Source organism: Tursiops truncatus, chromosome 12 (assembly GCF_011762595.2).
Source record: "Tursiops truncatus isolate mTurTru1 chromosome 12, mTurTru1.mat.Y, whole genome shotgun sequence".
NCBI classification, from domain to species: Eukaryota; Metazoa; Chordata; class Mammalia; order Artiodactyla; family Delphinidae; genus Tursiops; species Tursiops truncatus.
In genome coordinates, this window is record NC_047045.1 from 59,550,732 (window position 1) to 59,575,270 (window position 24,539).

Sequence of the window (24,539 nt, forward strand, 5' to 3'; positions counted from 1 at the left end):
GAAGGGACATAAATATCCCATATACTCCCTGCCCACACACATGCATCGCATCCCCTGCTTTCAGCATCCCTCACCAGAGTGATGCATTTGTTACAATTAATTGATGAACCTATAGTGACACATCATCATCACCCAAAGTCCATAGTTTACCTTAGAGTTCACTCTTGGTGTTGTATTGTTTGCTTTCAAAAATAGCAGCTGGGTAGGGGGGGGAATGATATATTCATACACCAAACATTTTAACTTAAAAAAAATGTACGGACATTCCATTGTCATCTTTTGATGTAGGGCCAGAGTGTTTTCTTGACATACTGGTCTGCTGATTAGAGCTCTCCAGTATCTTTCATAAGCAACATCCAAAATGCCTTCTTTACAATTTCCACTTGTATTTCTTTAAAATGTAGAATGATCTTAAATATACATATGAGGCAATCTACGTGCAGTACTTTCTAGATTATTGTGATCTTTTCCCCTAACCTTCTGTAGTTTTGTCACTTAATTTGGCAGAAATTGTTTTTCTACTTATCTTTCCAAAGCATTTCACTTAGCTTCCACAGAGATAACAACTCTTTGTTTTTGCTCTTAGGCTTTATAAGTTTACATAATATTTATTAAATTACAAAATTCCAATAACTATTACAATGGTCACAATCAAGTTTGGCAATAAGTTTATGTGGCTTTTGTTAAGCATAAAACTCAGTGTACAGGTTTCCGAGATGTAGGTTGCTGTCGAGAGCATTCAGAGTGCTGTGGACATCAGTCTTTATGCTTAACAGGAGGAATGGATAGTATGGTGAATTAATCTGGCAAATCAGTTAATGGAAGGTCATTGAGAGAAGTTCTATTATAAAAACAGTGGTATTAATAATAGTAATAGTAACTGATATGTATTGAACACTTACTGTGTGCCAGACATAAACACGTGTGTATATTATCATACCTCACTTTCACTCACAAACATCCTTTGAGGCATGATTTATAATTAGCCTCCTTTTACGCTGGAGGGAATTGAGACTTCCAGAGGTTAAGTCACTTAAGGTCATACAACTTTCAGTTTGGAGATAAAATTCAAACCCAAGTCAGCCTGATCCCAGAGTCAGGGACCAACTTTTAGCTTCAAAAGCCTAACCTTGGCGAGAGGGTTCATGCTGTCCCTTTCTGGAGATCTCACTTGGCCTGACATTGATCTATAGGACTGGATCAAGGGCAGAGACTCTGCAAAGCAAGCAGTCACCATAACAAATAACTTGCATGTGTGTCTTAGATCAGAGGACAACTCTATAAACCTTTTTTAGAATATGATGAAGCATCATGTAATTAATATATCTAATGTCTTAAACCAATGAGTAGATTTGGGTATTTTGAAGCAAATTTTGCTGAGAATATTATTTGAGCTAGAGCCCAGGCTTCAAGGAGATAAATTCTTATCCTCATTTCTGGACACACTATCCTGGGATCCCCAAACCAGGTATTTATCATGCTGTCTCCTTCGTGGTGCTTTTCTTTGGTGTGATAAATGTGGCTTCCTGGAAAGGCTGCTTTATGCCAGCCTTGAGGCAGAACACTTTTTGCTCAAAGAAAAATAAACTGGCTTCAGAAAAAAAAAATCATTGTCAACCTTTTAATCCTTCCTTTTCCATCTTCTTTTTCCTGACTGTGGTACCATGCATAGTTCAGTCTTCAGGGATCCATTGTTCATTTCTGGAAGAGCGTCAGGTGACCCACACGTGCACTTTGAGTGCCTTTTACATGCTTTGTCACACCCATATTTGTACGTGATAATCGTGCATGGATCAGTCAGCTACAACACTGCCCCAGGTTATCTCTGCCCCCACCACCATTTTCCTCCCCCAGGACAGCAGGGTGGATAGCTTTGCCAAGGTGTCATTTGGTAATAAAAGATTTTTCCAAGATGTTTTCTAGTGAGCTGTGGAGCACTTACAGCGGTCTGTACCTATTTTCTTGTCTTTGCAAGCGAGTAATAGCATTTACTTTCTTTGAAGTATAATTATGCCCGAAGAAGTCACTCTATTAATTTGGTGGCTCTAGATTTTCTGAGACTTTACTTTTGAACCTGCCCCACTGGAAATCCGTTTTTCTAATGATAATTTTGATCTGACCAAAAAAAACCCACCAAGCTGTGTAGCTTCTTTGTTGCACTGGTAAGAGTAATCAGAATTATTCTGTAAAGTTTTCAGTTCATAAAAACTTGCTAGGGAAGTGAGCAACTTTGTGCCTTAAACTCGGACATAGATTGGCCGTGCCGTGTCATTTGAAGTTAAAAATTTCTGAATGCCAGAAAATAAGCAGCTGCCACAAGTAGGTCCAAAGGGAATAAAAATACTGAAATTTCTCTTCTTTCAAGCCTGTCTCTGGGTGTCTGTGAGACAGTATTAAACATCAGTTTCATTTAATTTCAAAAACGTTAACTTTATGGTTAAATAGCCGTCACGATGAAAAGAAATTCTGTCATTGTTTTTCGCATTTCAGGGCTGCAAATCAAATTGAATATCAAGAGTGGATGGGAAGCTTGCACATAGCTTTGTAGATGGACAAACTCAAACAATTTGCAGAGGGCACCAGAATTTGGATAATGGCTTACATGTGTTTTGTAAAATAAATGCTGCTTGTGTAGTAGACCAGCAGCCCTCAAAACTGTGGTCCCTGAACCAGTGTATTAGCATCACCTTCCTCTGAGGAAGGCAAATTCTCAAGCACCACCCAAATCATCTTACAGCAAAAACCCTGGGGAATTCCCTGGCAGTCCAGTGGTTAGGACTCGGTGCTTTTGCTGCCGGGGCCTGGTTCGATCCCCGGTGGGGGAACTAAGATCCCACAAGCTGTATAGCGCAGCCAAAGAAAACAAACAAACAAACCAAAAACCTCTGGGGGTGGAGTCTAGTGATCTGAGTTTAAACAATCCCTCCAAGTGATTCTGTATACTAATGTTTGAGAACCACCGCTGTACACAATTATTTTGTTTGGAAGGAAATTTTGGCATCCTCTCTCCAAACTCGTCATTTAATAGGTAAAGATTTAGGCTCAGAGAAGTTATATAGTTCATCTAAGGTGGTGTTTCAAGTTGCAAGAAACAAAGTCAAACAACGATTTAGTTAATGGACATTTTGTGTGGTGTCACTGATACCAAGTCTTAGAATCTATTGTGTGGGCTCTGGCATCTTTTCCACTATCTCTGTTATTTCTAATACTTCTGACTAAAGAAGGACCTTCTCTCTTTCTACCTCATGGCTTCTGCTTACATCTTTTCTTGCCTAACTGCTTTTGCTTAATGCCTTTCCTTTCCATTCGTAGTTTCGTTTTGTTTTGTCTTGTTTCTCAGGTTCTGCATAGTTCACGGCCTGTATCCCACTCCGTGTATTACTATTTAAAATCCCTAAGAGATGATCTGGTAGACATTATAGAGTTCTTCCATTAGGCAGAGCTCTAGTGCCAGACCATCTCATTCATTCATTCATTCATTCATTCAACAACTGTTTACTGAGATTTTGTGTCTGTCATTATTCTGGACTTTGGAAACACAACAAAGAAGATAAACAAAATATTCAGGTCTCCACAGCTCTTAAATCTGGACAGAAAATAGACAAAGGATAAATATTTACAAGTCCACAATCTTTTATCTGCAATTCTGAAATTCAAAAAGCTCTTCAAACTGAAAGGTATTTCCTAACTCAGTTGGCAGCAAAACCTGACCTGACTTGAACTTCTCTGGCAGCAGAACGTGACCTGGGGAAAGATGAAGTCTTTGTTTATCCCTCTTGGTATGAATTCCCGTGAACTGCATTGAAGAAATGTTAATGTTTGCTTATGAGGAGCTGTCACAAAACTTGATGGGAGTATGCCATAAAGCCTTCCTAAAAATTCTAAAACAATTAAATTTGGAAGCATAGATGGTCCCAAAGGTTTTGGGTAAGGGATACAGATCTGTGGTCAGGGTTGCTAAGCGCTATGAAGAAAAATTATCAAGGGAAAAGGATGAGAGACAAACACGGAATGCTATGTAGATCATAAACATTAATGATTGCTGTTGTCCTCAGCATGCATCCAGCTCTGGGAGCGCTCACTAACGTGCAGGGAATGTAATCACCAGTACAAGACAGAGGGGCTTTTGCAAATAAGTTATGCAAAAAGAACATGCTAATTTTGAAACTTCTAATCCATTTCCACCAAGTAATTCCTTAAATACAGTGGAAAATATTATTAAAATTACGGCCTGATGTAGTAGGACATTAATGCTTTTAAAGCATGTGGAGTCCAAGGAGATGGATTTAAATGATGCCCTTCGATAGTGAGGGCATACATATGTTTAGATAAATGTTGACTAAGTGGATTAATTAGTGACATGGAGAAGAGATTATAAAGAGCAAGGGAATTTGAATTATCCCTCTGTGTGTGTGGTCCAATCTAAGCAAATTTGTGACCCTTTTTTATATGCAGAAATAGCATATGGAAATCTCCTATGCAATGTTAGTGATAGCATCAGTCTTGCCAACTTCAAATTCTGTGCCACTGTTTAAAATTTTTTCTCATTTTACACTGCATGCAATACAGTCTCCACCTGCTAGGAAGTATTGTTACTAAGCTGTTATCAACATGTTTCAAAATATAAGTGCTGTTGACTCTATTGCCTTTCCTTATTATTTTATCTTAAGTGTATAAGTTGTAACAGTATCTAATGTGCAGTGAACTGTATCATAAGCCCAGAATAAACTTAATGAATATTAAAGGATGGATATGCATCTTGTCATAGGCTGGATTTAAACTTTTAAGTGATTTCTGGCTTTTTAATCTCTAAAAATTTTAAATAAAAAGTTATGTTTGGCAAAGGATCATGCATTGAGATCTACGAAATCACAGTGCTGGGTGAAAAGTTAAGAATTTCTTCATCATCCCCCTTGGCACATGATCACACGATCTCTGCTTGGATGCTCGAAGTAGTAATACTCAGCCACCTCTATTTATTTTTTACCACTTCGTTTTTGCTCTATGTGGAGTAAAATATATTAGCAAAACTGCTCGGTTGCGTTCTCTGAAGTTACAGAGACTGGTCTACTCTTCCAATTTTTGATATATATCACCATAGTCTATCACCATCTTTTCTTTGCCAAGTTGTCACGAAAATTAGTTCGTGTAACTTTTCTTCATAGCTAATGGTTTCTAAACTGATTGGTCTCCAGTAGACACTTATTTTGTATTGTCTATTTAAAGATGTAACACCCAGATCCAGGCATTTAGTGTTGTTCTGATCCACATAGAATAGAATGACACTAAAAGTTTCCTACCTCTGGAACCATACTGTTACTTCACAGTCCTGTTATATATTTTCTTATTTATGTTCTTACTCGGAGCTGTTGTCTTTGGCACTTGCCTGGCACCTTGCTTGGGCTGCTCTGTATCTTAGAGTTTTTTACATCCTATCCTACAGATTCATGCTTGTTGGTATAAGCGGTAGGCAGAAATTAGCCAATTTACTAGTACGTTGGTAGGTTGATATGATGCTACATCCAGGAATGGTTCCAGATTAACTGGAAAAACTCTGATTACATTAATTGGAATTTTAAAAGCAGGATTTTCATTCTGTTTTAGATTTTGAGGGGTAATCCAATAGTTAACTGTGCTGTTCACAGTATTCTCATTACTGTGTACCCTACATTTATTGATTTCAGAAAGTGTTGGTGGGGATCCATGTTCAATATATTAAGCCCTGAACTAACAAGTAATAGCTTCAAGTAGTGTTGATGCATAAAAAGTTTTCCGAGAAAAAAAAAAAACACCTACCTTATCTTTGTATTTGTTTTCTAGAATTGACCATAAGGATGTTAGAGGGTCTGTTTTTTTTAACTTATGTGGTTAGAAGAATGAGTTACAGTGTTGATTACAGATCTTCATTGCAGACCCTCAGTTTATGAGGTTAGAGAGTGATTTATAATGTTGACTATAGGTCAGATTGTCTTTGAGAAAGCTGTGCTTTCAACACCACAGGATTAAAAGGAAGAACCGAAAGGAAAAACAGTATATTAAAAACGACTCTCCTCCCAGCTCCTATTCTCAAACCCCACTCTCCCCAATATCCTGGTTTATAAACCAGTGGAAAATTGATGCTGGTGACTGATGGTCTTTGCCTCCATGTGCTGACTGCCTTCCCTACCGTTTTACTTTTCCCAAGCTTCTCCGTCTGTGCTTATAACTTTCACTCATGCTGGTTCTATCAGGATTATTAAACTGGCTGGGTCCTGCTTTGTGGTCTCTTCGAAAGGAAACTCATAGCTACAGCCAAAGACAATGGAGGAAATGTCACTTTCCCGGTTTTAGCACCACGTTGCTAAGGGAGTTACACTGTGTCATGAAAAATGGGTTGGTTACCCGATTTCCAAGACCTCACTCATGGATGTAGCCCTCAGGAAATATCAATAAAGGCAAGAATCCAAGAAAGCCATATTCAACTCCCCGAAGGGAGTCATATTTTTAAGATAGTAAACTTTGAAATGTAGTTTGTATGATCCTTTTAAACATTATAACTGATTTCCTGATTGTAGAGAGTGAAGTGGCCAAAAACACAAATAAAAATACAGAAGATAATAGTTTGGAGAAACTGCCATTTAAGTATTCATACTGACTGGCTGTGGCAATAATGTGTACTGCATACTTTTTCATAAATTAATTAGACATTTATTTTAGGTTTTAAATGGTCTTAACTTTTATTCCAACCTCTTCCCTCATCCCAGAGTTTTCAAATTGACAAAAACTTTCTTAATTATATCTCTACCTAACATGGATAATTTAGAAATTAGAAATTCTAATTCATCTGGTATAGAACCAAGTTACCAACATAAATGGGTGATATTATTTTTCAGAAAAATTATTCTCCTGGGAAAAACCTATTGACAATGATAAACTGCCCAGATTTTATTCTTATAGTAGGTAATATAATCAGAAGATTTGGGGGAGTCAAGTCCTTAAGAAATGTAAAATATTTCTTTGGAGGAGTCTAATTATTGACAAATTATAAGGATCTTCAAATGTGCCCCACTGTACAAATAGGCTGTATTTCCACTGAACTTGCCTAATGACCTTGTAAACGAAAAAATCCCCAAAGTCGAGTGGTTTTTCAGTGTCAGTAACACTAAGTAGATAAAACTTGAGTCACATAAGAACTCCTTAAGTGTGTATATGTTTTTCATTATAATAATTTGCTTTTTAAAAGGCATATCTGTATTAAATGTATATGTGAAACAGAATTGCCTTCTGGAAAGGGCTAACCAAATACTGAAGTGTAGGCCAGAGATGATCTTGAGGTGTGAGCTCTGGGTGGTAGAGGACATTGCAGGAAAGGCCAATCACCAGAGGGCTAGAGTGGCATTTGGAATTATTGTTGATTGTCCCTCCTACCAGTTTTTAGTTTCTCTGATTCATTAGGTAACAGAGTGAAAATTTTTATTTAGATCAGGGGATAAAAGATCTGTGGCAACTCAAACATGGGCTAGATGTCAGTTAATCTTTGCTCTATGAACAAGTAGCTCATTAAAAGCAGTGAACAGGATTATAATAGAAATGTGTGCTTTAGCATCAGACTAAAAATCTTGCAGCTATCGAAATGAATCTTTCTAGGTAGTCACCGTGTTACTTACAAGTCTTCCCTAGTCTTTTCATCCAACTGGAATTTTCCACTTAGAACTCAACACTTTCTCTCTTCCTACTTCTGAAAGCAATGCAACCCATTCGTAAAACCAAAACCAAAACCAAAACCAAAAAAAAACAAACAAACAAACTTCTATAGTTTTGATACTTGCTTATGCCAGTGTAATGTACGAATTTTGTTTATTCCTAACATTCAAGTTCTCTATTTAGATCAGCTTTGCTCCTTTCCATCATTGCCTTAGATCCCAGTTCTGGGTGGCACAGGCACCAAAGCTTGGTGCAAGCAACAGTGAGGATTAGGGGTGGGCAGCGGTAGTGGGTAAGGGAGGCTCAGAAATGGGCCATTAGCCGGGAGCTAATAGACTCTCAGGTCAAAGTGACATTAAGGAAGTGAATCTTTTAACTCTTATGTCCCCAAATCTCCTCTCTTCCTAATTGTTTCCCCACTCTGGGAGAGGGCCAGTTATGAGACCAAATCCAAACTGGGACAAGATAATATAGTAGTCCAGGTCCCCTCCAGCCATGGAAAACAATGGAAACTCAGAGGACTAAGATGGGAGCTGTCCAGGATTAAGGTGAGGGGTACTCAGTGTTAGAGGCAGAGCTGGATCCTTCAAGCATTTCTTTTGGAAACTGAGCTTGGACAAAAAAAAAAGAGAACAGGACCTAATCCCAAAGTTTTGTGACTTGGATAACAATGTGGGAACCATGAGGTATTTGGATGGGTAGGAAGGAATGTGGCTTCCCTGGGTAGCTGGAAGAACATACAATAACTTCTGAACATTGTCAAAACTCCTCATTCTGGTCCATGGTTAGTTCCTCTCCTTCCATGTCTCACTGCAACCCCAGAAGTCTACCAGATAATTCTTCTGTACACTGATTTCTGGATTTCTCCCTTGACATGGATGCCAAGATGCTGATTTTTATTAGAAGAATTACAGTCAAGAAATACTGCCGTATTTTCCTCAAATACCTGAATAATTTTAAGGTAGCAAGAGGCCACTAAGAGAACGGTTTTATTCTCATTACACGTTGAATTAGGGAAGGTAAGAAGGGTATGTATGCCCCCTCCCCAATTATTCGTAACTGAGGTCCTGTGTTGAACCTTTCTTTCAAAACTGCTGCAACACAAAAAAAGTGCTACCTCGCTTCATCCTCTTACCCATCTTACCTTCCCTAGGCCTTTGTCACCCTACCTGGATTTCTCCTCAATGGCTTCCCTGACTCCAGTTTTGCTACTCTCCAAGCCAAACTGCATTTCTGCTAGACAGGTAAATTTCCTAAACCTCTGTGATGACCTATATGGGAAAAGAATCTAAAAAAGAGTGGTTATATGTATATGTATAACTGATTCACTTTTCTCTACAGCAGAAACTAACATGACATTGTAAATTAGCTATACTCCAATAAAAATTAAAAAAAAAATAATCTGGGTTTTGGGGAGTGACCATCATAGTGCTCCACCCTGGGAGAAGAAACCGACTTTATACATTTGGAGAAAGCAACTCAGTGTCTTGGTTTTGTGTGATGAATCTGCATGACACAGCTAGTTTCATTACTGAGGCTTTGGGCTCCAGCTGGCTCCACTAACAGGCATTCTGAAAAGGTTTTTCTAAGAAATTAACTCCATGGAATATTGAGGCCTGTCACCTCTCTGTTGGTTCTAATCTTTCTGACATGATTTTACTTGCCAAGAGTATGCATGTCAGTTTTATATTCATCACTTTGGTTGAAAATGTTTGGAGCAGGAAAACCAATTCTATGGCCGGGGCTTTCTAGGTGCATGGATTTCAGTGGCCTCAGATGGTTGCCACACCATAATTCCTGCAAGCTCCCAAACTTCTTGTCCTTGAAGTTCTTTAAAAGCAAGCCTCAAAACCCTAGGAGATAATGTAAGCAATTGGTCAGGCTTCTACTGTCCCCTCTTCTTGATCCTGAACTAAATTAGCATGATCTCATTTATTCTCCAACTTTTTATTGACAGCCTATTATGTATCAGGTTTACCCCCATGGAGAACACAGGGTAGTGAGAAAGTCAAATAACCAGACTGACAATAAAATAAAGCCTCATACATACCATGACAGGTGCAGTGTAGGTTAGGGCTCTGGAGCCAGACTGCATTTGAACTCTAGCTCTGCCACTTACTGGCTGTGTAATGTTGGCCAGGTAACTTAACATCTCTGTGTCTCAGTTTTGCTATCTGTAAATGAAAATAATAATAGCACCGCCTTTCCACACTACCCAGACAGGGGTCCACATGGCTTGTTCTGCATTCTCATTGTAACTTAAAGGGAAGCTCTCACAATGTCCAGAGCCCTTGATGTCCTGAAAATGAAGCAGCAGGATGTCCTCATTCCTTGCAGCAGGAACCTACTTAGGTGGCACCAACCTTGACTCCCAAATGGAACAGTACATCTACAAAAGGAAAAGTGATGGCATCTACATCATAAATCTGAAGAGGACCTGGGAGAAGCTTCTGTTGGCAGCTCGTGCCACTGTTGCCATTGAAAACCCAGCTGATGTCAGTGTCGTATCCTCCAGGAATACTGGCCAGCGAGCTGGGCTGAAGTTTGCTGCTGTCACTGGAGCCACTCCTATTGCTGGCTGCTTCACTCCTGGAACCTTCACTAACCAGATCCAGGCAGCCTTCCAGGAGCCAAGACTTCCAGTGGTTACTGATCCCAGGGCTGCCCACCAGCCTCTCACAGAGGCCTCTTACGTTAACCTGCCTACCATTGCTCTGTGTAACACAGACTCTCCTCTGTGTTATGTGGACATTGCCATCCTGTGCAACAACAAGGGAGCTCACTCATTGGGTCTGATGTGGTGGATGCTTGCCCGGGAGGTTCTGTGCATGCGTGTGGCACCATCTCCCGTGAACACCCATGGGAGGTCATGCCTGATGTCTCCTTCTACAGAGATCCTGAAGAGGTTGAAAAGGAAGAGCAGGTGGCAGCTGAGAAGGCTGTGACCAAGGAGGAATTTCAGGGTGAATGGGCTGCTCCAGCTCCTAAGTTCACCGCTCCTCAGCCTGAGGCGGTGGACGGGTCCGAAGGTGTGCAGGTGCCCTCTGGGCCTATTCTGCAGTTCCCACTGGAGACTGCAGTGCTCAGCCCACCACTGCTCAGGCCACTGAATGGGCAGGAACAACCGCTGAGTGGTCTTAAGCTGCTCTTCCACAAACTCAAAATGGAAACAGGTTGATGGAAAATAAACAGTTTCTAAAGAAAGAAAATAATAATAGCACCTAATTTATAGGATTATCTTGAAAGTTAATTGAAATGATGTAAGAAAAGTGCTTAGAACAATACCTGGCACAAAGGAAGTACTCGGTAAGTATCAGCTAATATATTCCAGCCCAGAGGAAAGGTGGGGTGCAGTGAAACAGAGCATGGGCCAGCCGATTATTGTTGCTACAGACTAGTACATATGAGAGTCTGATAGCCAGAGTCCACTTTGACTGGTCATGGCATCTGTCCTGATTGGCCAGTACGTCCATTTTTTTTTTTTTTTTTTTGCGGTACGCGGGCCTCTCCCGTTGCGGAGCACAGGCTCTGGACGCGCAGGCTCAGCGGCCATGGCGCACGGGCCCAGCCGCTCCGCGGCATGTGGGATCTTCCCGGACTGGGGCAGGAACCCGTGTCCCCTGCATCGGCAGGCGGACTCTCAACCACTGCGCCACCAGGGAAGCCCAGTATGTCCATTTTGATTGGTGGAGAATTAATTGTGCTGTGTGGGTTGTTTATTATTATTTATATCATCCCAGAGTCTAAATCATTGGTCCTGAAACATTAATATGCACTAGAATAAGTGGAATGCTTGCTAAAAATGTGGTTTCTTGGACCCCAGCCCAGAGAGTTTGATTCAGTTAACATGGAGTGGACACAAATATTTTATACAACCACTGCAGGTCTGCTGTCTGAGAAACTCTGATTTGGAGGGTCAGGGAAGGTCATCTAGAAGAAGTAACATTTAAACCAAGATGTGAAATTCTAGTTCCTGTAGGCAAGGAGATGGAGAGAACAGAATGGAGTAGAAGATTATTCTTCTCAGAGGGAACATTGTGGGCAAAGGCACAGAAGTTAAGGGAGAGAAGTTCAGAACGGCTGCAGTACTGAGTACAAGGGTGGAAGCAACGGGAAAGGCTCTGGTCATAAAGGCGTTGTAAGCCATGGATTTTTATTTTATCTTTGGGACAATGAATAGGAAATCACATATTTTAAGGAAGGGTGACAGGATTGTATTCACACACCGGAAGAGCTCTGGTTTTGTGCAAAGGGGAGAAGTCCAGCAAGTCAGAAACAGGAGGCCAGCCAGTGGGTTCACTAGTGAAGACTGTTACCTTGACAGGTGGCCTGTCTTCTGTCCTCACTCTTGCAGTTGGCACTCTCCCTGACTCCTTCCTCTCTTGACCCCCTGGACCTCTCTTGACTCGCTTAGCCACTCAGGTCTTATTGGCTTTCTTCACATCAGGTGTGGCCTCCCTGCTCCTGTCTCTGGCAAGAAAGATGCACTGGTCTCAGTGCCTGGTCACATGGGTGCCTGAGGAAGAAGAGAAAGAGGAGGGAGAGGGTGGAGGTGACTCTAATGTAAGATGTGAGAGGGCAGGTCATGTCCATCTCTTTGTGGCTACAGAAGTGGCAACGTGTAGCAATAGCATCTAGGGGAGTAGTATATAGTAGGTGCTCAGCAAATACTTGCTGAAAGAAGGAGAGCTCTGCCTGCAACAGTGGACCCATCCGTAAATACCCGAGGGTAATTCTAACTGCTACAACCTTGTCATTGTCAATTAGGAGTCATTTTAATTCATACTTTCTTCTCTTTTTTTCTCCTTATTCTTTGCATATTTCCTAACAGGGAAAGGCGGTTGGACATCATTTTTTCATTAGTTAGTCAACCTCAAAATATTGTTATTTTAGCGATGCATGTTATCCTGCTGTTGTATCTTGGGCTTTTTGGAATTACTTTGCCAAAGCAGAGAAAGTACAAATCCTAGAAACCTGTTACTCTCTAAACTCGCTTCATAAACCAATCCAGAGTCATTTTCCACAATGGGATTGAGAAAGAAAGAACAGTCAGTAAAGAAGCGTAGCACTTACTAGCTTACCCTTCAGATCCCATCCTTCAGCTAGCACTTTGGTGCAGGATCCCAGGAGGGCAAGAAGTAGAGAATGGGGGTTAAATAAACTTCAAAACTGCTATAATTTTCCAAGGGCCATGCTTTGAAACCCTGGGATTAGTCCCTGGAAAATCATTTATTCAATTATTAAGACAAAGTTATGGATAATGCTTTTTCCTCCACCTGACTGGATATTTGCTAAAGCTGAGTTGTACCCATTGACAATAGGGATTAGGAGGCTTTCGCTATTAAGTGCCAACTGTGTTTAATTGTTACTGCAAGAAAAATAGAATTTACTAGTAAACTGTGCAGAATTTGAAACAAAGTACCCTTTTTACTTTTGTAGGAATGTGGATGCTAACCAAATGTGTCCGCATGGTTTCAATTAAGTGGAGGAATGTTAAATGTAAAGCTAAATTGATGAAAATAACCAAACTTTCTGACAAACCTATAAATTGGAGTCTAGAACTCATTGCCCGTACTGTATGGCAGCCAGAGAAACGTTGCTAGATCATCAATTTTTACTTAATTTTTTGAGTTAGTTTATACTTGAAAAGAAAAAAGGAGTGCTAGGCAAGTAATTTAAATTCTTCCCAGCTATAAACAGAATATGCACATTGGATGTGGACTTTATTCTTCACTGTATGCAATTGAACTGATTGTTTATTCTTTTAGCAATTTCCTCAGAGAAATTTTCGGAAACCTAAGACAAAGATTTCAGGGAACTTTCATGTCAACATTTTGGCAAATGATCTGGCAAAATGCTAGTCACTGGACTATTTTTCTAAACTCCTCCGACTGCTCCATAGCAATCCTTAGTCTCTTAAAATAATGTTTTAATTTTCCTTCCCTCAAATTTTTTTACTCCTTCAAGTTGCTGTCATGGTGAGATGACAGTGTTCTCAAAAAATTATGAGTTTGGAGAAAATTCCAAATTTCTTGCTGAAGACAGGATAATATTACACAGTCAGAATCTAACTCTGTGCACGTTTCTGCATATGTCAGAAATTTCTACTATAGAAATTTACCTCTGAATACATCTTTTTATTTTGTGGGAAATGGCAGGAAAGAAACTGTTTAAACAAAAAAAAAATGTGGAGGCTAGGGCCATCATCTTTACTGTTGTGATCTTCGTGTGATGTGAAATGGGCTCTCCTCGCTGAATCATGGCCCGGGAACACTGTCCCCACATCTTGGTCCCCATCGCCCTACAGATTCAGAGGCCTCCTGAGATCCTCTTGCTTAGGAAGTAGAACTGCCGCCAAATGTAGGGCGGAGTCTCTTGGTTTTCATGGCCCTGGCTCAGGTTCAGAGATTGCCAGATGGACCCTGTGTTCTAATTTGGTGCATTCCCAGCCAAGGGCCTATTCACAACCTATTTTATGCTGTAATTTTAACAATTTTTGTTTTTAATTAGATGATCATTCAGCACATGTTTTTTGTGACCACTCAATAAGTGTTATTTTTGCCAAATTACTTTTTGGGCACTGTCATGAAATGGCTCCTTTAAATGCTTTCAGATCAAGTTTTCAAACCTTTTTTTCAAACTCACCCAAAATTTTAAATCAGACATAATTAAATATATTACATATTTACATTAGACTCTATTTCAAATTTTCACTACCTATTTAAATGGCATCCAGAGGGGGAAAATAAAGTAATCTTGTTTGAGAGTAGGTAACACAGTTTTCCCTAAATTTACCTTTGGATCTAGTTGTTTCTAATGGTTCTGACTTTACTCAATTAATATTGCTGCTACCACCCCCATTAACTGCTATATTTAATATGTATTAAGATGCTCTATCGATAATAAAGTATTTGAGCATTTTATGTAATGATAACCATCCAAAAGTTGTATCATCTGCACATTTGACTAGCTTAAACCTCTAAGGTATTCATTCACATCACAGATAAAAACGTTGAGCATTTGAGTTCTGTGATGAGCCACTGAGCATCTCCCTCCAAGTTCAGCTGATCTGAAAATACTTATTGTGCATTCTCTGCTCTGCCTTGGGATGCAAAGATAAAGAATATTACACGGTCTCTGCCCTATTTAGAGTTCAATAGGGATGTTAGTAATGCGCTGATTGATAAATGTATTCCAGCCAGCAATGAATCCATTTAGTGTTGTATTCCTTAGGTCACATTCCTGATTCTTTCAATTTATTAAGTGCCTTCTATATATCAGGCAATATGATAGGTCTTGGGAAAAAATAAAACATGGTCTGTGATCATTATTTCATCTACAGATTTATCCTGAAAGACTGTATCAAGGGTTTTGCTATAATCAATATCCACTATGCCAGTTGATTTAGGATAGTTTCCACCATGTGGCTTTACTAAATTCGGATAGCCATAGCTTGTAGAGAGCAAGCCTAACGCTCAAGTTTAGGATGGTACCTGAAGCTTTCTGATACTCTGTCTCCTTAGGCATCCCTTTGACTTTATCAAGCTCTTTTGTAGGTTTTATATTTTTCTTATTACTTTATTTTTAGAAAACTCCATCGTATATTTGTATTTCCTTTTTTAATATATACATTTATTTATTTAGTTTTGGCGGTGTTGGGTTCGTTGCTGCGCACGGGCTTTCTTTAGTTGCGGCGAGTGGGTCTACTTTTCGTTGTGGTGCGTGGGCTTCTTATTGTGGTGGTTTCTCGTTGTGGAGCATGGGCTCTGGTTACGCTGGCTTCAGTAGTCGTGGCACGCGGGCTCAGTAGTTGTGGCTTGAGGGCTCTAGAGCACAAGCTCAGCAGTTGTGGCGCATGGGCTTAGCTGCTCTGCGGCATGTGGGTTCTTCCCGGACCAGGGCTCGAACCTGTGTCCCCTGCATTAGCAGGCGTATTCTTAACGACTGTGCCACCAGGGAAGTCCTGTATATTTGTATTTCTCATTCATCCTTTCTTCTCTAGTCTTTCAAAGCTCCCTGCTCTCCAGTTCTATCCAGGACTTCTCAATTTTCACACTAGTGTTCAACCTTAAGTCAATTTATCACCCATTCCAACATTAGTACTTTCAAGAGATATGTAAGGACATCTGATAAATGTGTTGGGCATGATATTTATCAGTTGTTGTACATTATCACTCTCATCATACATTTGCTTTAAATATACCTGAGATCACTTTTGTCTCTAGCCAAAAGAAGTTGTCATGTGTAGTATGGGGTAAGAAATGTAACTCTTTACACCACAGAATCAAGGCCTGATAAATGCAAGATTATTATGAGGATGGTGGGGCAGTGTATTTCAAAGAGGGGTTTTCAGGAAGGTCTTAATGTAACATTCTGCACTAAAGAAATACCATTAAGCCCACTTCATCCAATTTGCCCTTCAAGGCCCATTTAGAGTACTTATGAACCTTCCTATCACAGCATAAAATTTAATACAGTTTAGAAGGTTTTCCACTTGAGGGATGGTCAACCTTTTTATAATCCTTTAATTACAATTCTGTGCTGTCATTTTGGTGCAGAAGTGATAACATTCGGATCCAACAATCATTTATTATTGAGGGCCTATTGAGTATAGGCGCTCTGATAGGCGCTTTCATAATAAATTGTTATTCTCTATTTCAACAAGTATATTATCTTGAGAACTTATTATGTGTCAAGTTTGTGTACTATATGGAAGATTTGATATTTTGTCTAAAATCTTGGGAGAATCCTGTTGAATGTAAAATATGAAGTTAAAGCCTCTAAGAAAGTTCTTTGTGTTTATTTTGCCAAAATAATTGTGTGAAAGTTTCTCATATTCCAGAATCTTAGATACAGAACAACAACAAAACAAAATGAGAAACTTTTATTCTAGGAATATTGTTAATATTTTTATTTGATTTTCTCAACAGAATAAAGCAAAGATCATGTATGAGAGGAAATATATACATTTTTCCTTTTTACATTTTTTCTTTTATTTTTGTCTTTTTTCTGCTTGAAAGTCACAATAATGTACAATGAATATAAATATACAACATATTTAATAATTTTGTATTTTATATGAATTTTAATGTCAAATTCAAACAATGGTTTGGATGAATCCAATATATATATGAATGACTCAATTTTGGTCACCAGGAAACTTGTGTAACTCACTTTTTGGTGGATTCCCTTATATTTGCCTTTCAAAAGTGCTGACTTGTCGGTGTTGGTTAAATTCTAAAAAGAGATCAGCATGGAACTCAGAATAGGGTCAGAACTCAGATAGAAAACCTTGTTCCTAGTTCTAATTTAGGCTGTAACATTAGCCGTATTCTTTTGCTTCTCCATATTTAGCATTGGTAAATTTCTATTGAATAACAATCTATAGGGATTCACTAAAAATAATTTTAATTTTAAGAAGTTTAAAATAATAATGATAATAAAAAACAACAACAGCAACATCAGTAATATTAGCTAATATTTATAAGGCTAATTGTTTTAAATATACCCTCTTTTTATCCTTAAAGCACTTTATGATTGTAGGTTATCAATATTATCTCCATTTTACAGCTGAAGAAACTGAGGTTTCAAGAGGTTAAGTATCTGCCATGTTCTTAATGCATATTTTATTGAGCCTCCTTTGGATCTTTTCTCTCCATTTTATTTGTCTTGTATGAATATTACAGTGATAACAGGTATACCTAAAAATCTAAAACCGGTTCTCAACACCATTGTTTGAAAGGTTTTGTGTAAATATATGTGTGTGTGTGTGTGTGTGTATTCATACAAATGCTTACCTAAATAGTGTATAAAATCTGATTTAACATATAAAAATACTAAAGAAATGCTAGATTTGAAATTTGAGACTAAAAATAATATTGTTCAATTGTTAGTAGCATCAAAGAAACATTTGAAAATAATATTATAGAAGGTTAAACAAATGGGAGAGGGGCTATAATCTCAGGCAGTTTTTGAGATTTAGTGAGAAACCAATAGGGTCCTTGGGACAACCTTTAGAAAATGCTTTTGCACAGGATGACCTCTTTTTTTTCCTTCGGGCTGTAACAAAGGGCATTTTGTTAATAGAGCAATTTATGTCAAATCCTTTTTTGAGCTCAGGAAGACCAGATTTTTGCTCCCAGGTTGTATTTCTCTCATCCTTCTAAGGCCAAGGTTTGAAAAAAATCTCTAAAAGCAAGATTCAATAAATACACGGGCTTGCTAGAAATATTTAGTCACTTGGTCTTGTGATTGCAGCAAATCATCCACTTGAGCAGAACCCAAAGGGCTTGTATTTCCCGTTATGGGAAATACAATCTGGGTAAGATGGACAAAGTTCTTGAAGGGGAGAAGTTTGTGGGTCACTTCAAAGTTACGCATGCTTACCTAGGGTTCTCTCCTTGAGGAAACTCTGTTAGCGTCAGCATCCGTATTTCTGTTTTTAGTTTAGAATGCTCATTTCTCCTCCCCACTCAGCCTTCCCTTCCTGTTTTTTTTGTTGTTGTTGTTTGTTTTTTTTGTTTTGTTTTTTTTTCTGATAGTTTTGCAGACTCAAAATGCCTCTCTCAGGACACAGTGCAGAGGTCTGGGATGTGATGCTGAACCACCAGCGGTGATTTAGAACAATCAAGACCCCCTGGATGTATTTTTATACTTTACCAGCAGTTTGATAACTAAGGACTATAAACTTTGAACGGTGATTCCAAGTCCCCGTAGACTGTCAGGCTTACAATTCACCTTCCACACTATTTTATAGAGAATGACACTAGCTCCTGCCTTTTTAAAAAAAGTAACTTCTGGTTCATTAGAAAAATTGAAACATGATATGTTATAAATGTTGAAAAACTATGATGGTTGACAGTATTTTTATGTATAAATTCCTTTTTAGGATGGCCTCTCCTTATTTGTTACTTACAGTAGCAAATAATCAGCCCAAATAAGTTATTTGAATGTACATATCCATCACATAAAACCCATTAAAAAACTCATCATAGCTCTTTCCCTGCCGCCGCGGAGTCGTGCGGAGGCAGAGGCGCGGGTGCACTCAAGATTCAGCTCCACCTGTAACCCACCTCCATGGCCGAGGAAGGCATTGCTGCTGGGGGTGTAATGGACGTTAATACTGCTCTGGAAGAGGTGCTGAGGCCCGCTTTCATCCGCGATGGCCTAGCACATGCCCAGCTCTGTGTGCTTGCATCCAACTGTGATGAGCCTATGTATGTCGAGTTGGTGGAGGCCCTTTGTGCTGAGCACCAGATCAACCTGATTAAGGTTGATGACAAGAAACTAGGGGAATGGGTAGGCCTCTGTAAAACTGACAGAGAGGGAAAACCCCGTAAAGTGGTTGGTTGCAGTTGTGTGGTGGTTAAGGACAATGGCAAAGAGGCTCAGGCCAAGGATGTCACCGAGGAGTATGTCAAATGCAAGAAATGATCGAATAAACAAACTGGGCTCTTGTTCCTCAACAAACAAACACACATAAAAACTCGTCATATCCTTTTGGTATAGAGTGAGAATAGCTTTTCTCATGCAAAAAGAAAAATGGATTCTATTTTGATTTTTAAAATTTAACAAACATTCACTGAGAATTGGCTAAATGCCTTGTACTCTGCTAAGTGCTGGAGAGTAAAAAACAACAGCTCCTGTAGTCAAGAAGTTTCCAGGCTAGAATATTTCATTTCCACAAAAGTAGTGCTATGCGATTAAGATTACATTAAATATTATAACCAAAAAAAGACAGTGATTTTCAAGATACGTTCTTAGTGGAACTACTGTTTAAACTGCAGTGTATTAATAGGCAATACTGCAAGGAAGTGTTCTGCAGTCAAGTAAGTTTGGAGAATGCTGATTAGGCAAATTTAAATCGGATTCTTTTTGTGCCCCTCCTCCAGGAGGCGGGGTGGTGATCAGCCTCCCCAGTTTACCTGAGCTCAGAATTCTTAAACACCTCCAGGAGCAGGGTCTTGTGGAAAACAATTTTTAACAATGAAATATTCATTTTTAATAACTTTAAAACTTTTGTTAAAGGACACTTGCTGAACTAGAAAGTTCCAAGTGACAGTTCTCAGGGGACTGAAAGATCTGCTGCGTGACAGTTTGCTTTCATGGTTGGAGAGCGCCCTGAGCCTGTCAACTTTTTACCTGACATGCTACTCCTCAGAAGATCCCAGCTCCTGCCTTGCCTTGTTTCCTCAGCCATCCCATAGTCCTCCGATGATAAGAGATGGGAAAAATAGAAAGGGAGTAACCAGGAACGTCACAGAGCGGTGACAGGTGCACTGACACGAGGGCAAATTCCTTGGCTTGATTTGGAGAGCAGCTGGGTCAGGCATCACCCTATGAATCTCCTGGGGTAACTCAGCTCCATGACACTTTCATAAACCTGAGTATTTATTTTACCAAGTGAGATGTTTCTCTGAGGCTTTGTTTATATACAGGGATAGTGGAGGCAGCTGTGAGGGACGTGGCCAAGACATTCCAGGCACCAGCCCTGGCCCCTTGGATTTTCCTTGAACACAGACGCCTGTTTTAGGGGAGATTTCTAGTGGTGCTTTATAGCTTTCAAAGTGCTTTTACATAGTTCATTGCATTTGATCCTTTTATCAACCCCCTGAATTAACGTGGCAGGAATCCTTTCCACTTTAGAGATGAGCAATTTAGGTCTAGAGATGAAAGCACTTGCCTGGAGTTACATGCTAAGGAAATAACCAAATCAGCATTAGGACACAGGTGCACTGCTTCCCAAGAATCACCTTGAGATTTAGTAGGTCGACGATGTGGCCAGAGGTTCTGCCTTCCTAACAGTCTCCTAGGTGATTCTGATATGGCTGGTTCCTGCTAGACCATACTTTGAATAGCAAGGTTCTAACCTAATTGCCTTACATAAATAAAAATTAATTGAAAATGTATGGGCAATTTATTTCCAAAAAGCCATCTTACCAAGATGTCACTTGAGTAACTCTGACTCATGATGGCACTAGATGTGTCTCTGTGGTCACTTAGCTATGCTGCTCATTCTTTCAGCCATATCTGTCATTTCTTTGGCCAGGGATGCTCCTGCCCTATGCTTTGCATTGAACACTCTCTTTTCTATTTCATATTCTTTATTCACATCTGTGCATCTATCTCCCATGTTTAAATAGTTCGTCTCATCTTTCTACTAATTTGGATCCATCTAATTCATCAAAATTCAAAATATATCTTTACCAAGAATTTCCCCCAATTGAATTAAACCATCCAATCCATATCTCAGGGACTCAATTAATAAATCTCTACAAATATGATATGTATTAAATTTTTTTGGTAGCCTATAATATATTCTATGTAATACACACATTTGTATAGAGTAATATTTACTATAAGGAAATAATAGATTTTTAAAAATATCTTTATTGGAGTATAATTGCTTTACAATGTTGTGTTAGTTTCTGCTGTATAACAAAGTGAATCCGCTGTATGTATACATATATCCCCATATCACCTCCCTCTTGCACTCCCTCCTACCCTCCCTATCCCACCCCTCTAGAGGGGTCACAAAGCACCGAGCTGATCTCCCTGTGCTATGCGGCTGCTTCCCACTAGCTATCTCTTTTACATTTGGTAGTGTATATATGTCAATGCTACTCTCTCACTGCGTCCCAACTTACAATTCCCCCTCCTCGTGTCCTCAAGTCCATTCTCTACATCTGCTTCTTTATTCCTGTCCTACCCCTAGGTTCATCAGAACCATTTTTCTTTAAATTCCATATATATGTGTTAGCATACAGTATTTGTTTTTCTCTTTCTGACTTACTTCACTCTGTATGACAGACTCTATGTCCATCCACCTCACTACAAATAACTCAATTTCGTTTCTTTTTATGGCTAAGTAATTTTCCATTGTATATATGTGCCACATCTTCTTTATCCTTTCATCTGTCTATGGACACTTAGGTTGATTCCATGTCCTGGCTATTGTAAATAGTGCTGCAATGAATATTGGGGTACATGTGTCTTTTTGAATTATGGTTTTCTCAGGGTATATGCCCAGTAGTGGGATTGCTGGGTCATATGATTGTTCTACTTTTAGTTTCTTTTTTTTTTTTTTACTTTTAGTTTCTTAAGGAACTTCCATACTGTTCTCCATAGTGGCTATATCAATTTACATTCCCATCAATAGTGCAAGAGGGTTCCCTTTTCTCCACACCCTCTCCAGCATTTATTGTTGGTAGATTTTTTGATGATGGCCATTCTGACCAGTGTGAGGTGACACTTCATTGTGGTTTTGATTTGCATTTCTCTAATGATTAGTGATGTTGAGCATCCTTTCATCTGTTTTTTGGCAATCTGCATGTCTTTGGAGAAATGTCTGTTTAGGTCTTCCGCCCGTTTTTGGATTGGGTTGTTTGTTTTTCTTGAGTTTTGTTTTGTTTTGTTTTGTTTTTCAGGAGGATAATGTAGTAATATATTTCATAAGGCAGAAAAAAACACATTCCTTGACCCAAAAATTCCATTATTTTTAAGGAAGTAATCAGTTATACAAATGACTTTTTTTCACACACACACACACTGTATTTTATTTTTACAAGAGATAAATAGACTGACACCAAGCATTGTAAATGGATGACCACAACAAAAGCAACAATGATTGCAATTACCAAACATGAAACACACTCATACTATGTCATAATATTGACATTCAGTCCAGTAATCCTCCACTGTAACAGCTCCTTTACTTTGCAGTGAAAATTGATTTGTATATTTTTTGCCTCTGAGTCCTTGTGGGAATTTTTTTTTATTCAAACAGAAAGTCACAAAAATTATAATCATCCTCATCAGTTCACTCAGTCCCATGTAATTAATTTTTTTTATCTTGATCTTTTGTTAGCACTTTTATTAATTTACCAGTTTTCCATTAGAGTTCTGAAAATGCTTATTCATTCAGTTCAGCAGTATAGTCAATTACCAGAAACTTGTACTTGTCAGAGTCTTTTCCATGAATTCCTTGAAGACGAAACCCTTTTATGAACATTTTTGCAAAAGCATCAGAGTACACCCAGAACTGTCTGTAAATGACAAAAGACTTAAAAATGACCATGGTTAACGATTTGATGACAGTTCGTAATAATGCAATTGACAAGGAAATTTAATTATTTCTGAGATACACATTTTAGAGTAATAACTAGAATTATGACTTATAACATTATACCAGAACATATGAGATTTTTAGAAATTTCATGTAATGTCTGAAACGTTTATATTAACATATTTCCATACAAATAACCCAAAGAAAGTTTGTTATTAGTTGTTTTTTGTTGTTGTTTGCTTGTTTATACTGCAGGTTCTTATTAGTCATCAATTTTATACACATCAGTGTATACATGTCAATCCCAATCGCCCAATTAAGCACACCACCATCCCCACCCCACCACGGTTTTACCCCATTGGTGACCATACGCTTGTTCTCTACATCTATGTCTCAACTTCTGCCCTGCAAACTGGTTCATCTGTACCATTTTTCTAGGTTCCACATACATGCATTAATATACGATATTTGTTTTTCTCTTTCTGACTTATTTCACTCTGTATAACAGTCTCTAGGTCCATCCACGTCTCAACAAATGACTCAATTTCGTTTCTTTTTATGGCTGAGCAATATTCCATTGTATATATGTACCGCAACTTCTTTTTTTTTTTTTTTAACATCTTTATTGGGGTATAATTGCTTTACAATGGTGTGTTAGTTTCTGCTTTATAACAAAGTGAATCAGTTATACATATGTTCCCATATGTCTTCCCTCTTGCGTCTCCCTCCCTCCCACCCTCCCTATCCCACCCCTCCAGGCTGTCACAAAGCACCGAGCCAATATCCCTGTGCCATGCGGCTGCTTCCCACTAGCTATCTACCTTACTACGTTTGTTAGTGTGTATATGTCCATGACTCTCTCTCGCCCTGTCACAGCTCACCCTTCCCCCTCCCCATAACTTCAAGTCCGTTCTCTAGTAGGTCTGCGTCTTTATTCCTGCCTTACCCCTAGGTTCTTCATGACATTATTTTCCTTAAATTCCATATATATGTGTTAGCATACGGTATTTGTCTTTTTCTTTCTGACTTACTTCACTCTGTATGACAGACTCTAGGTCTATCCACCTCATTACAAATAGCTCAATTTCATTTCTTTTTATGGCTAAGTAATATTCCATTGTATATATGTGCCACATCTTCTTTATCCATTCATCTGATGATGGGCACTTAGGTTGTTTCCATCTCCGGGCTATTGTAAATAGAGCTGCAATGAACATTTTGGTACATGACTCTTTTTGAATTATGGTTTTCTCAGGGTATATGCCCAGTAGTGGGATTGCTGGGTCATATGGTAGTTCTATTTGTAGTTTTTTAAGGAACCTCCATACTGTTCTCCATAGTGGCTGTATCAATTTATATTCCCACCAACAGTGCAAGAACGTTCCCTTTTCTCCACACGCTCTCCAGCATTTGTTGTTTGTAGATTTTCTGATGATACCCATTCTAACAGGTGTGAGGTGATACCTCATTGTAGTTTTGATTTGCATTTCTCTAATAATTAGTGATGTTGAGCAGCTTTTCATGTGCTTCTTGGCCATCTCTATGTCTTCTTTGGAGAAATGTCTATTTAGGTCTTCTGCCCACTTTTGGATTGGGTTGTTTGTTTCTTTAATATTGAGCTGCATGAGCTGTTTATATATTTGGAGATTAATCCTTTGTCTATTGATTCATTTGCAAATATTTTCTCCCATTGTGAAGGTTGTCTTCTCATCTTTTTTATGGTTTCCTTTGCTGTGCAAAAGCTTTTAAATTGCATTAGGTCCCATTTGTTTATTTTTGTTTTAATTTGTAT

At 38.9% G+C, this 24,539-nt stretch overlaps 1 protein-coding gene and 2 pseudogenes across 1 annotated transcript; all 3 read left to right on the forward strand.

The window, feature by feature from the left end:
- LOC141275665 (small ribosomal subunit protein uS2 pseudogene) overlaps positions 1-16,589 on the forward strand; it is a 34,185-nt pseudogene extending 17,596 nt beyond the window's left edge.
- Positions 1-24,539, forward strand: part of LOC101321210 (ADP-ribosylhydrolase ARH3 pseudogene) — a 105,097-nt pseudogene that overhangs the window by 17,486 nt on the left and 63,072 nt on the right.
- LOC101325417 (small ribosomal subunit protein eS12-like) lies at positions 18,700-21,001 on the forward strand. Its single transcript, XM_073789608.1, has one exon. The coding sequence runs from the start codon at positions 18,760-18,762 to the stop codon at positions 19,114-19,116; it is 357 nt and encodes a 118-aa protein (XP_073645709.1). The 5' UTR covers positions 18,700-18,759; the 3' UTR covers positions 19,117-21,001.

Excerpts from the sequence above, each read along its gene's own strand:
- LOC101325417 (XM_073789608.1), top strand. The coding sequence starts at position 18,760 with ATGGCCGAGGAAGGCATTGCTGCTGGGGGTGTAATGGACGTTAATACT.